At 43.1% G+C, this 15,026-nt stretch overlaps 1 protein-coding gene across 1 annotated transcript in view; it reads right to left on the reverse strand.

The window, feature by feature from the left end:
- The window catches only part of LOC8050659 (diuretic hormone receptor), a 71,143-nt gene that overhangs the window by 23,267 nt on the left and 32,850 nt on the right, over positions 1-15,026 (reverse strand). The window contains exons 4-9 of the mRNA XM_042294347.1: positions 11,253-11,373; positions 8,616-8,766; positions 5,488-5,575; positions 3,807-3,873; positions 2,349-2,434; positions 1,480-1,612 (exon numbers count right to left, since the gene is read on the reverse strand). Of these exons, the coding sequence (XP_042150281.1) occupies positions 1,480-1,612; positions 2,349-2,434; positions 3,807-3,873; positions 5,488-5,575; positions 8,616-8,766; positions 11,253-11,373 (646 nt within the window). The remainder of the gene's footprint in view (positions 1-1,479; positions 1,613-2,348; positions 2,435-3,806; positions 3,874-5,487; positions 5,576-8,615; positions 8,767-11,252; positions 11,374-15,026) is intronic.

The raw sequence follows: 15,026 nt of genomic DNA on the forward strand, positions 1-15,026 counted from the left end.
GAAGATTGCCTGTCTTAGCAGCCTATTAATGTAAGCTCGTTCTGAGCATATATCGCCCTAAACATCGCCCTCAAATATGGCGTCCAGTGAATGCGTTCTATATTTAGGTGGGGCCGTTCACACACTTGCGCTTGACTCCGATTTACTGAGACGAGACCGGTTTTTAAGCATTTTGCGTTCTTCGCGCTTCTTAAGAAGTTGCGACATTTCTTGCAGTACAAACTGGCGGTGTGGTGCGGCATCATGAACAAAGAAATGGCGACGTGTATGTGTTTCCAGCGTTTAAATGTCGAGTTGCTGGGGTGCGTGGGGGCGTACATTGTATCGGATATTCCGCGGATGAGAGCTGCTGCACGCTCTCAGGACGCGTTCCACAACTTTTTCTAAATTCCGCTTCTCGCATATCCTTTAGAAGTTTTCCTATGCATTATTCTCATTTCGTACTCGGAGAGGATCGGCTCGTAATGACTTACCGAATATGTTACCTCTTACCAGGGGCGGATCCAGAACTCCCAAAACGGAGAACTTCCAGAACGAAAGAACTCCATTCTTTCGTGTGCACCGGGGGGTCCACCCGTGTCAAATTGGCCACCGAGAAGCGGGGAGGGGGGGGGGGGGGGGGGAGGGGGCGGCCGCCCCAGTTGTCTCCCCTTGGCTCCGCCCCTGCCTTTTACTTCCCATATATACCGCGGACTATGCACAATGTGTATAGTCCGCGGGCGGTAATTTGGAGTGAAAAATAAATGTTTTTGCTTAGATAGTCCGCACTCGGTGCATGGTCCTGCATTGCCCGCCTTCAATGAGTACTTCTAAAGTAAACATTATCATACACAGCACACCTTGACAGATGCCGGCTGTATTAGCTCACTAAGAAGCTATTATAATACATAAATCGACATTAATATTCTCCGCTGTTATTAAAATCCTTCGCATCGCGTCTTTCTGACAGTGAACGACCTATAGAGGAAAAAAAAAATCATCGTATAGTCCGCACGTCTGTATAGTCCGTATCGGGTAAGTTTTAAAAGTTTAAACCAGTACAGTCCCTAGACTCTAGCCCACAAAATATGGTACTCGGTTTCCCAGTGAGTTGGACCCCATTCGACGCCCTGTTGAAACCAACCGAGCAGACGAACCAAAAACGCATCGTCACGCCGCTCGCCGCCTATAGGTGCGTTTTCTATTCCGGCTAAACCGATAAAAGAAAGACGCGGGACCACGGGGCATTGGCCGTTGTGCGCCAAGAGTTTTGCTGGGGATCCCAAAGGTACGAAGAGCACGAGCGCCGTCTTTGTGCCTTTGCTGCGCCACTGACAGCGCGGTAAATGCCGAGCGTGCTGAGTTCGGAGCAGCCAAACGACAAGTCACCCAGCGCGAACATAATGCGCCCGCGCTCCTTCCGACTGTGGGTGACTGGCGCAGGCGGGTCAATTGACCTTCGAAGGGGCGTCGGCGTGAATGCACGAAAGCGACGAGTACCTGTGTGGACAAGAGCGTGATCTGAAGGTAGGTGAAGATGATCCGGGCCGTTTTGTGAGACGGCGTCCATATGACTAAGATGTAGGTGACCCCCAAGAGAGGAATGAGCACCAGCAGGGCCTTGGCTGCTTTCCTGCAAGACGGAGAGTCAGATTTAGGAGGCTTCGAGGGAATGCATTCGAAGTTCGCTCAATAAACCAACGTTGTTTTGGATTTGCACGTATTCTGAAAAGTTTGAACAAAGGGAAGAGTTTTCGACGAGTTGGAGGGTGAATCAATTCAGGGACCGTTTTTCTTGCAGGCTTTGGTGGAAATAGCTGGTACATATTGGTACGGGGTCAGCTCGAACTTACACACACGAATGTGGAACGGACGGAACAGCACAAAACAGATGACTTGCTTTGCTCTTCATGTGCGAGGATAGATTTATTTATTTACTCGTGTAAACCTTCTTTGTAACTGATAGTTATTGTGTATTTTTTTTATATGTGAACGGTCACTCAAGGAGACGATTACTAATATGAATATGTGTACTAAGCCAAAGTTGTTAGTCTGTTGTATTATGCTGCTCTGTCCTTCCTGCGCTCGTTTTTGTAAGTTCAAGCTAAACCCTTCACGAATTCGCTTTAGTATCCAAAAAAAAAAAAAAAAGAGAGGAACCTCCAGTGTGTTAATTTTGTCGTGAAATATTGTGATCTGCCTATATCGTCACTATTTGAACTCTCTATTACTACCCACAAAAAAGAACTTTCGTCGAGAAAAATAAGGCTCGTAATAAGATGAAGTCCCATAATAAATTGATAATGGCCTCTAGTCAGGTGACTTGCAAAATGTTTATCATTTAATAAGTTTTCCTTTTAACAGCCTACCTGTACTGTTGGGTTTCCAACGTGGTAGCCGCCCGGAGTTTTGTGATGAGCACCCACATGATTTCACCCATGAAGAATATGTTCACCTGAAATCATACCCGAAACTCTTACCTAACATTTCTCCCGCTCTGGTATTGAATCTGGACGGGAACAATTTACTGGAGTGCTTGCACGAGGTCAACAATATTTTTCTTGGTTTGAAAAAAGAATAATACAACAATACCAAAGCCGGCTATATGTATTCAAATGAATACTCGTTTCTTAAGGGTTGTCTATACGTGTTTTTAACGTTGTGCGTATGCATGTTTTTGGGCTTTTCAGGACCACTAGCGCAGGACATGAACACACGTTCGATGCGTAGAACATAGTTAAGAATAAAAAGTAAGTAACTCACTGGATAATTACATTTCTGAAAATAAACATGGTAGGCGTAGTGTACGCTCCGAACAACCGCAACGGAACCTGTTTTGATTTCTTCAATTAAAAAAAAAAATAAACACAAAGTTAGAGTTCAATTCAAACTGGCGAGGGTAAGAGAGCCCTTTTCATCTCATTTTTAGTTTTAATTCATAGCGTGTTTATGATGTTCGTCTTCTTTTTAGTTTTTGTTTAGCCAAAATTAGATATGTGCTGTACAAATGACGTGCAAAGTCTACAAATAAAAAAAAAAGAAAATACGGTAGAACCTTGATCGCAAAGATTTATATAACCAAGATATAACATATACAAATATTGTGATGACATTTCCAGGAATTTAAAAACGTACTTTACGACGAGGCGGTTCTACTGGGAGGCCGCAAGTACGTACAATTAAACATTAACTTTATACTTGCTTTTATTTTACAACACGCACTGAACCCGAGAAAGATGAGACAAAATAAGTTTTTGATGGGATCATGTGCAAGTCGCTTAAATATAAAGTCTAACCCAGATTTAATCTACTACTGAAATAGCTTAGATCCGTTCGATGTGAAGCACTTTCAGCAGTCAGAAGTTCCTCGTAGGTGTCAATTAATTTTAGTTTCCAGAAATGTTGCTTCTCAAAATTATCCTAGACATAAGTTTGGCGATGTCTGCAAAAAGGGCAAAAACCTTTATGAGGAGGAACATGCATAATTCCTGGAGAAGGTTCACGTACGCTACTTAAGCATCAAACCAGGCATTAAAGTTTAAAACCGAAGACATCAAGTAGCTTAAAACAGACATATCAAATTCGTGCGTCGGGCTGGCACTTCCAATAGCTGACTCAAATACATCATCGAAACGTGTTTTTTCTGTGTGTGTGTGTACGTGTGTGAGTGTGTGTGTGTTTAAGATGTTTTCTACATCGTACACCGCTTTAAAAAAAAGAACATTTGAATGTTTTAACATTTGTTCAAATTGGATCAGTTGCTTTTTTGTTTTTGTTTTATTCGAGCATCGTTTAGGTTCTCACAAATATTGATAAAAATAACTTACAAGAAGCACAATGACGACGGGACATATAAAAATGCAATCGTAGATGTCTTTCAGCTGCCAAACACATCTGGAAAGAAAAACAGAAGGACAATTCGTTGCAATCAACGGTTTTGTCTTAACGAATGCCCTTTAAAAATTCACAAAAAAAAGAAACAAAAAATGATTTTTTTAAACAGACTAAATGGGACACTAGTGTAAAAAAAAATGTTTTACGCGAAAAAAATGTTTAGTGCAATATTGACGGCGCGAAACGTGATTTAGTCGGTAGTGCACCTCCTTTCCACTAGTTCATTACGGTAGTGTACAATGTACAATGTACTCTCAGTACATTGTTACAATGTACGATGTACTCTCAGTACATTGTTACAATGTACAATGTACTCTTAGTACATTGTTACAATGTACGATGTACTCTCAGTACATTGTTACAACGTACAATGTACTCTCAGTACATACAATTACAATGTACTTTCAGTACATTTTGGGCGCGTGGAGGAGAGGTAGATCGGCTTGACCATGAGGTTGAGGTGGAGAGTGTGCAAGACCATCTCGTTGAGGTGGAAAAAGTGTGTGAACATTCCACGACGTCATGGACTTTGCGCGCAGAATTTCAAATATATCTCGCGCCGTCCATAATGCTTTAATTTTTGTTCTTTCGCGTAAATTTTATTTCTTGACACACGTGTCCCAACCAGACTGCTAAACATTTTTTTTTTGCTTTTTAGGTTTTTTTTAAACCGCAAAGGTTTTAATTATTTAAATTCTCGTAGATGTTGTAAAAACCGATTCTTTCATATAATTTTGCTAGAATATAAAGATCAACCGAAAGGAAGTTACGTCATTATCAGGATATGCGGGTTGGTTGGACTATTTACAAATTATAGGAACATGACATAAAAGGACGAACAGACCCGGTTATTTTGTCCCGTTCTTATAATATGTGAAACAAGGTATGGTTTCCGACCGATTCTACATGTCAGCAACGCACAACAAAATGACAATTTTTAATATTTTTTTTATTAGCACCTCTTTTAACGTAACGTAAATATGTGTGAGACAGCAAAAACGTGTGCCATGGTTTGAAACCATCATCCCTCATAGTTAGTTCTTATAAATATATAAACGCAAGTGTGACATCCTCGACTTCTTCAGGATATGCATCTGACATTCCGGACATATCCGAATACGCGCTTGCGGGCAGGCCGCTCATGTTGCCCGTTATGTCAATCAAGTCTTATTCGAAGAAGACAAAGTTTTAGACCGAACACGGAATTCCTCCTTTAGTCTCGCGATTCATGATATTCTAGGCATGTACCATAAAGTTTAGGAAAAGAAGCACCCATTGGCGACAGGAGAACGCTCTCGATCTCTCATAAACGCGGTTGCTTATCTACCTACGATAAGGCGGAAGTCTGTAGCAGAACTGGGGCTCAAAATATAAAAGCAGCGCTGATGTCGAAACTTCCGAGCATGTTTCTTTTACAAAAGTCACGTAAAAAAAAATTCGCCAAAACTTTTGGCTGAAGAGTCGAATCTAGAGCTGAAATGTAACATCATGTCAGGTTTTGTACCCCGCCCACCTAGGATGGCAAAAATATTTGAATAGCGTTTCCTTTGTGACTCAAGATTGCGAAGATATTTTATTTTTCCCGTGGAATTTTCGAGGGCGAACCGTACTCACATTCCGTCCGAGAGAACCGGATCGTTGTGATTGGGACTGAAGATGGCCTTGGTGGCGGCCCACACGGCGACCACCACCGCCGGCAACCCTGCGCAGGGCAGCAGTCACAGGACGGCCTTCACTTTTGGGAGCAACTAGTATACCTATTTTTTTTAACACAACAGGACACTTAAGTGAAACAATAGTTTTACACGTTTTAGCCTTTGGAACATGAGGAATAACGGGTTTCAGTTTGTCCTGTTATCTGTACGCTGCTGGGCGAAGAATGTCTGCCTTCAACTATCTAGCTCGTATTCGTACTTTAGCTTCAATAAATACTACAATGGGAAATAGTGGCAAAACAACAAAAATATACCAAAGTAAACATCTGATTGCATGATATATAATTGCAGTGACGCCTCGTTAATATGGGCACGTCCGTTCCATCGAAAAAAGCGTCCTTAATGTGACATGTCCATAATAACGAGACAAAAAATGAACGTATTTACCGAATTCGTGCTCAAAGGTGCCGTCTATAGACCGTTTTATCGTGGGTAGCGCCATTTTGAATACAGCAGCACCATCTAGCGAGCGTGAGGTTCCACGGCCTTGCTGAGTGGTTAGAAATGTTGGCGAAAAGTGCTCTGCACGCCGCTTCCGCGTTGATGATTGGGTGCTTCAAAGTGCTGGCTATTCGACTTGCGTTCTTGTGTGCTGCGGACAGCGTTTTTCAACTCATTGGAAACGTTTGTCGTCCATCGTTCTGGCACCCCCCAGTGCGGTGATGCCGAGAAGCGTGGCACTGAACGCTCCTCCACCCATAAAAATCGGAGCTGAGCACTCAAAATATTGTATCAGTTTAGAGCGATTGAACTTCCCTTCGAGGTTTTTTGCCGATTTAAATGCGGTACACACAGAATGTTTTTTTTTTTTCCCATTTTGTGTCGTTTGCAACGATGAAATATAATGTGAACAAGGACGCGCGAATTAAGACCATTGCATGGAACGATCGAAGGTAGCTTTCTCCGGCTTGCAGTTGTTTATAAAAGTTTGAATTGAGGATCCCCTGTCGACGAGGATGTCCTTTGTTTGAAACAGCGAAGTCGAGATGGGCCCATTTCCCGGGGCGAGCTCATAAATGATTCAAAGGTTCGAAATCGGTGCCTGAGCATGCTTCCACGATAGAAATACAAGTTTTCTTTCCAGCTGTGTTACTACTTTGCAAAGTAAAAATAACCTAGTCGCGTTGAGAAAGCCATCGTAAGTTCATGACTTTCTGCTATCGCGCAGAAGATCGCGATTGAGGAAAACCAACAGAACTAACGTTTTGACATTTTCCAGGTACACCCCATGATGTAACTGAGCCTTTACCTAAGTTTCGTTGATAATAAAATCGAGTCAACATTCCCACTGCAAGACATCAGCCTTAGGATAAATTAAGTTACGAAAAATTCCCAGTCGAAACACCGATTCTCACAAGAAAACTTGCACCCACCTTGCGAGCAAAACCCGTATTCATCGGCGGTACAGCGGTAAGTTCGATGCAAACCCTATTCAAGAAATGTTCCGAGCACAATAGGGAGTATGCATCGAGGAAAAGTCTCGTTCTGCTCACGAACGCAACACACTGCCGCCGGAGGTTTTGGCCATTTGGAAAGCAATAAGGATTGAAAACATTGCAGCCGCAGTTGCTCTGCGGGATCCCGTGCGCGATGCAGATGCCCTCCGATAATATTCTGCGCTTTCGGTTATTTATTCGTGCAGTGATGTCCCGATTATCGGGGGATTGTCGTCAATTTGCTGCAGCTCTAGTTACATCTGAAAGTAAAATCAAATAGAGACGAACCGCGAAGAAAACAACCAAACTTGGAGAGCCACACGCATCCGAGACGTTCATCCGGGTTTTTCGCTGTTTCGTAACCACTCAGCAAGGAGGAGAGTGCCGGCCGCCCTTTCCCTCTTACCCTCCTAACGGGGTCCGTATTAACCACACATGGCTGTATCCATATTGCTCATTGTAAAGTTTCTTGCTACAGTTGACGCTGTCGAAACACATTCCAATGTTGGTGTTAACCTAGTGCCTGTTACCCATGTTACCACCAAGCCAGACGGATGACGGCCGATTTTTCCAGCAACTGCTCGATACTCAAGTATTTTAAGTTATCACATGAAGGGGGGTCGGTTGGGAGGTTTCCGCGAAATTATGTTTTCACAAAGTGCCTCCATCAAATTCCTCAATTTGGGGATTTTATTACCGTATTCGAATTGTGTTTAAAAAATAAAAAGGTCAATTATTCAAACACATAAAGCCACCAGCTTAACCCGTGCTTGTTTTTTTCTCCTTGTGGCAAATACGGTATACATACCCCCCCCCCCCCCCAAAAAAAAAAAAGAAAGAAAAAAAGAAGCAAATAAATTAAAAAAAATGCAGGTTTTTTTTTTGTTTTTTTTTATTGCAAAAGTAAATTACGCATTGCCGAGGGCTCATTTCTCACCCGAATGTAACGCTAGCGGTCCGAACCAGATGCGAAAACTTCAGAAAGAACCGTTATCTTAAAAAAAATGTTATCAGTTTTTTTTTTTTTTTTAATTTTAAGAGAAAAGGGAGCGCGTCTTGAGAACTGGCGCCATTCTGCTTCATGTGATCGACAGCTCCGTCAGCAACCATTTCTCTATTGACAATTTAAAAAAAAATTTAAACAAGACAACAGTTTGCTTTGAAACATTGACATCTGGTTAGAAGCGCTAGGGCTACATGTGGGCGGAAAATGAGCATTCGAAGTTGCATATAAAACATTTTTTGCACACACAAAAAAAATAGTTTTCTTTTTTTTTTTGGGGGGGGGGGGGGGGGTGGGGAGGTGGGGATAATTTTTACATCTTTGAGGTCAAATAACACAAAACTAAAGAAATGCAATCAAGCGTGACATACACAACAAAAAATATAATGAATAGATGACACAGGCAATGATGAACTATGTAACTCAATCTGGCGAATACGTTTTGTAAGTAACGCGTAGGTCTCTCTGTCCGGTCTTTTAAAGTATAACACATGTACCAAAGTAAGAAAAGTAAGTCTCTAAGACTTAGACAATGCTTGGTTAATACTACCCGAAAAAAGAAAGGAAAAAAGTCTGGCGCGCGCTTACCCCATCCGATGAACGCGTACACGTGGAATCGTACGAGTTCGATGGAGAAGGTCTTGACGACCAGGATGTAGAGGTAGAGGCCCTCGACGAACATCCAGAAGAAGTTGGTTCCCATCAGGTAGGTGAGCACGATGTACAGGAAGCAGGCCGCCTGGAATTCCGAAAGGGTTACCGCTTTGGCAGCGTTGCACTCTTCGAGACAACCTCAACATTGAGGGTATTATAATCGGGTCATGCCTCTTCCATTGCACCGCAACCACTCAGCAGTATTGTTGCCCTCGAGTAGAACGATAAAGAAAAGGAAAGAGAGCGAGGAGAAAGGAGCGCTGCTTGACTGCAGTTGTCGATTTAAGGTTCTCTATTTTTCATTGGACTTTTCTTTTTTCTTTTTATACGGAAAGAAAGCTTTTATTCGTACTAAGCTACTCAAAAGTAGAAATACTATGTTACCAATGTGGAATCCAAAAAAAAAAATATTAAAAAAAAACAAAGTCAGAACAAATTCCGACAAATATGCAACACTTTGCAATCTCCTCCAAGATACGATTAGGCAGTACATTTCTAAATTTGAAAAAATTCAAGAGCCTATGCGTTTTTATTAAATAATCTTAATTCAAGTTAAAGTGACCGTGTGTATTTGTCTGCCGTTTCGACGTTTTATTTTGCAATATTAATTGGACTAAAATTAAAATCACTAAATGATCATCTTTCGCTCGATATTATTGTTTTATTTTTATTTTTTCTATTTTTTTGCGAAATATAACATTCCAACAATCCGCGATGCAACGCTTCCTCATTTTAGCACGGAACAAATCATACAGATCCAGTGAATTATAATTTTTCCTTTATCACCTGTGATTAAGGCAACTTTTTCTGCTTAATACTGTAAAAAACTTCATTTTCGTGGGTTCAATATTTCGCGATTTACGTCAAAGCTAAAGTTTTGGAATAATTCGCGGGTCCTAATCATAATCGCTACGCGATGGAATCTCAATGTAGATGTGTTTACATTTTACCGGAATTGTTCGCGGGACCTATTTTTCGCGAATTGCCTGCAAATATGTATATATATACATTTCTTTTTTACAAAAACACGCGGCGTAGTCGGACAGTGAGTGTTCTTGCAGTTTATGTCAAGCACATTTGATTATGATCAATGATCTTGGTTTATACCTGGAAGCGTATCTCGAGTTATTTCTTTTTCTTAATACAACAACACGAACGTTGGTGAACATAACCTTTGGCTTATTTGTTTATTGCCTGCTTTTTATGTTCAAGATTTCTTCAAAACATTCCAACACTTGTTTTTTTTTATATTTGTAAAACGTAAATGATTAAAGACTTGTTTCTAATCTACGACTTTTTTCCAGTCATGTTTATTAGTGCTTATATGCTTGTGAGTTATATGTTTGCGTATATTTCTGGGAATATTTGTTGATATTTGGATATTTGCACCTTTATTTCTTTTTCTGCAATAATGTCCTCTGTGCGCTCCGGGTTAAATAAAATAAATGAATAAATATTGGCGTACTAATCTGATTTGATATAAGACACACGAGTGCTCATGAAGTAACATAGGATTGATCCGATCCACTTGAACACGCTAATTGGTGATCAGTCAACTTTGGGAAGTCACAAAGCACGTGGGAAGCCTTTCCGCTTGTGCAGTAGGCGGAAGTCTGGTGATGAGAACACGCAGGTAAGTTTCTTATCTGCCTTTTTGCACCGTCATCCTTCCGCCTGCTGCACGAGTGAGGACTTCAGTGCACCTCCGCACTTCTCACGCGCTTTACGTCTCCATAAGATTGACTGACTTGGGGGTGTTTGCTGACGCTCAGCGAGTTTCTGATTACAAGAATGTGTTTATTTTTACTATTTAGAAATTTAATTAGTAAGTTTTAAGTAATATTGCTGCTAATCACATTTTTTATAAAGCCCTGATGGCGGCCTTGGCTGGCAGTGTGTTCACAAAAAGGGTGTCTTTTTTCTTCCTTAACCACCCTATTTCGAGGGATATTTGAAAATATTCCAGGAAACACCTTGTATATTTCGCATAAAACGTAACCACGCAGGAAATAATACCCGTAGTATTACTTTACAGGCCACTCATTCTACACCAGAATCAAGTTTATATGACGAAGGGCAAACTCCATCTCTTCTAAGACTTATGCTTTCATGATTGCGTTACCGTAGAGTCACAGAAGACGACAACGTCCACATAAACGTGAGCGATTACTTTGGTAGTAACTAGAGCCACTATGAGCTACGCGCCAGAGTAAAAACACTTAACCACCTTAGTCCTTAAAAGCATGGTTGCCAGTTATTTGAACCATTATCTGAAATCACGGGAAACGCTTTTCCGTCCTCCACATGTGTGTAAACAGTTCGCGACAGAGAAAAACATTAATACATGACCTTCCGAACAGCGAATGTATGACTGAGGAAGTCTCACTTTTGAATGATGACGATCGGCCGTTGCGACTGCTGTGTTCTGAGTACCAAGATGGCGGCGCCCACAACATTATCGAGGAACCGAGTGCCGATACTCGATACGTAGCTCCTTTAGTGCCTCTGGTGTTATTATCTCTATAAAGTTGCATCATTCAGACGCTCGAATGGATAGGATCAAACGGTCACCTTGTGGTAAGGTGGTGAGGGTATCGACTGGAGCGTGGCCGTAGTCATCCAGACGAGCGAGATGAGGAAGTAGGTGACCATCAGGTTCACGTGGATGGTGTTCCGCAGGCAGCGGAGGTCTCTGCACACGCCGAAAGGGGGCGCGAGTGAACACCCCGAATTTTTGGAGCCGACCTCTACGTTCGAGCTCTGCGCGGACTCGGGCAATCCCGAAAACCCCAAGCGGACCCGATTGTCGGGCCGGGCTCGGGCCCATATATGAGCGTCCAGCTCGGGCTCGGGTTGGGTTCGGGTTTATTTATTTTAGAGCTGTGTCGGAACCTGACAATCCTACCTCAGTAAATCAAGAAATTCGATTTGAGGAACTTCGGTCTATTTCCTCAAGACGTCTTTGAACGTGCACAAAGTAGCGCAAAGCGAGTGCAAGTTATAAGTTATAACGCAACAAATGCCGACGAAGGTTGATGATGGTACCAAACGTCTATAGCAAGTTCCATCTTTCGCGATCAATTTTCCTTAGTAGGTGATTGCTTGTCGCCGAGCTGGTTTTTCTTTCTTATTCAAGATAACTCGTGTGCTAAATTTTATTCGCTATTATAACCAAATGATGCCAACTGAACTCTTGCGCAATTACAAAATTTTCCTTTCTCTAAAATTCCCTTGCACTTGAAATGCATCGCTGTCTCTTTTTATTTGCTTCAATAAGTAGTGAAGTTTAGTAAATCAAGCCTGTCTTCTGATATGTACGCAATCATTATAGACAAGGCTTTGAGTAAATAAAATATGACTTCGTTTTGGTTTAAACGGGGAATTTCCTCGAACATAAGGGAGTTGGCTACGCAGCCGTCTGCCGCGTGGAGGAACGGGAACCCAGCTAGTCCCAGATCATTCTTTCAGAATTATTTCCTGGAAAGTTACAGCCCATTCTCGACTGTCCTCGAGTGTTCTGCTTCGGAACATTTTAGAGCACAGCTCTTAGGCGCCCGTTTCTGGCTTGAGCGGCGTCGCCGTCGGCGTAACCGCGCGTTGGATTATGGGATGTTTCCCATGATGATGTCACACGTGACGTCACGAGGGTTACCCTTGTCCGGGGTACGAGGGTTACCCTCACGAGGGTCACGAGGGTCACCCTCACGAGGGTTACGAGGGTTACGGTCACGAGGTTCACGAGGGTTACCCTCATGAGGGTTACGAGGGTTACCCTCACGAGGGTTACTAGGGTTACCCTCACAATGGTTAACCTCACGAGGGTCACGAAGGCTACCCTCATGAGGGTTATGAAGGTTACCCTCCCGAGGATTACCCTTATGGGGGTCAGGAGGGTTACTGTCACGAGGGTTACGAGGGTTACCCTTATGGGGGTCAAAAGGGTTACCGTCACGAGGATTACCCTCGTGACGTCAGACGTGACGTCACGTGTGACGTCATTATAGGAAGCACTTGACGTATGGCCCCACGTGTGACCTCGCGACCTCACGTGACGTCATACGCATCTAACATTGACAGTATTCCCGCTAAATTTAGCGGGAAATGTTTCGGTTAAATTGAGCGGAAAAACTTCCCGCTAAATTTACACTCGTGATGTCAGGTGTGACGTCACGAGGGTAAAATTCGCTAAATTTAGAGGAAAACTTTCCACAGTAAATTTAGCGGGGAATGAAGAGGGCCATACGTCCTCCCCTCAGTTCCATCTCCTCCTTCTGCTCAAGAGCTGCGCTCTAATTCGGCGTTACAGGAAATTGTAAACGTTTAATTTTTTTAAAGGTACCGTATGTACCTTTAAGCAGCGATAACGCGCAGCTTCCAGACAGTCACTCTTCCGCTACTGACGCAGGATTCTCGATACCTTCTTTTGTTTTAGTTTGAAGGCACATGTTAACCTCACTAAACATTTATTTTCAGTTTTAAATTTATTTGCCCTTTTCTGTTCCTTGCAATGTAATTCTAAGTGAAAAAAAAAAACTTGGTTTGTTGTGAATCGTGGCATGTAAATATTGTCGCATGCATGGACGAACGCTTCCCCGGCCTTCAGGAAGATTCGCGTGTACTCTTTTACCCCAAATGATTCGACGTTCGATTCAAATGTTTGAGATACCAAGTGTACTTGATAAGGACGCCAACATGATCTTGCAGAGTCAGTCTCCCCAGTGTTCGACGGTCTAACATTTTAGGCCGAATGTTCGAGATACCGAGTGTGTAGTAGATACAAAGGCCAGCTTGGCCTTCCCGACTCACTCTCAGAAACTCGTGCCGTAGCCAGCTGTCGCGCCGACACCTCGACGCTCAATGCTGCTTTTGACACTCGTTCTTTCTTTTGTTTCTGGCACAAGTTCGCCGATTTAACCTTTATTTTTAGTTTTACGCTTGTCCATCCTTTTTCATTCGCGACAATATGCATATGAATACGCAGTACTGATCAAATAAAATAGTTGTTACGAAGCCGCAGAAGGACAAAATTTGTCTATCGGCGCTGTGGGATTGGGACCCCGGATTCCCCGATTCGCGGTCAGATATGATAACCACTGAGCCACAAAAAATCAAGTGGTGGAGTGTGGGAACTTCTTCCGCACTGTCGTGGCTAAGGCACAAACTCAGAATATGTTCTGTGTTGCTCCCAACATCAACCGAAGACTAAATTACAAGGCCACTTTCATTCGTGTGATCGTCAAACCACGATAAACTAGATATCAACTTACGACCTTGCTTCTTTTTTATTCAGCGTCAAATTCACATCGGAAGGGTACAGGTTTAAATCAACGGCAAGGGGTTCATCACTTTTGTTTGGAGTGTGTGTGTGTGTGTGTGGGGGGGGGGGGGGGGGTTTCGAGTGATGACCACTTCCGTCCCCAGGAATGACGTACCCTTTTAGAAGAAGCTAGGGCCAGCCAGCCATAAAACACTCCTTGGTAAAGAAAAAGGCGGGTTCAGGCCCAATCTAAATCAGGCTCATGTTAAAAAAAAAATAGAAATACTATTAAAATTTGGGTGGAATACTTCTCAGTCGGGTAGGGTTCCGGCCGGGGTCGGGCCAGGACTTAATCGGGCCTAGTCCGGCCGGGCCCTACAATTTTGGCCCGATCTGATGTCTTCTCTATATCCAGACGCTCCCGCGTGAATACTGCATGCAGGAGGCTCACGCCCCAGTGGCCTCGCGAATTTGACCGGGACGGTGCGATAGCGCAGCGGTCGACCGGTCTCTTGCCTTGATGGTCATCAAGGCGTGAGACGCGGAAGAGGGCGTCCCCTACTTTCGTCTGATTAAAGAAAAAGCGATCGTTTCCAGTAACTCGCGGAAAGTCCACATAGCGGAGCTTCTCAAAGTATACTAAGCAAATACGGTATGATTAGCTCACTTCGTTACTTAACGTTTTGTGGTCCTTACTTTTATGGTTTTGCATTTTATTTTCTGTTTTTTTGGTCGATCTACCTTTATTAAGTGTGCTCTGAGTTTATGCGACCAACTAAAGTAACTAGCATAGAAGTAGGCAGGAGTCGTAGAGCAACTGAGGGACTTGGCAATTAGCTAACGGTCCTTCGGGACATCCGAAGCCGGGTTCAATATTGCGGAAAACTCTCCCCCTTGCCCCGTTGCTACCATCTCTGCTGTCGGCTCAATACTCCCGCTCTGTCTTGGGCCGCGACGCACTTAAGGGAGGTCGTCCCTCCGGCAGTAAGTATAAGGGAAGGCGGAAATCTGATTACTTTTGTTTTCTTTTTCTTTGAGGGGCACAGCCGTTGGGTCCTCGTTTGCGTGGTCTCTTCTTGAATTCATAT

This window comes from Ixodes scapularis, unplaced genomic scaffold (assembly GCF_016920785.2).
Source record: "Ixodes scapularis isolate PalLabHiFi unplaced genomic scaffold, ASM1692078v2 PGA_scaffold5__190_contigs__length_132052651, whole genome shotgun sequence".
Classification (NCBI taxonomy): Eukaryota; Metazoa; Arthropoda; class Arachnida; order Ixodida; family Ixodidae; genus Ixodes; species Ixodes scapularis.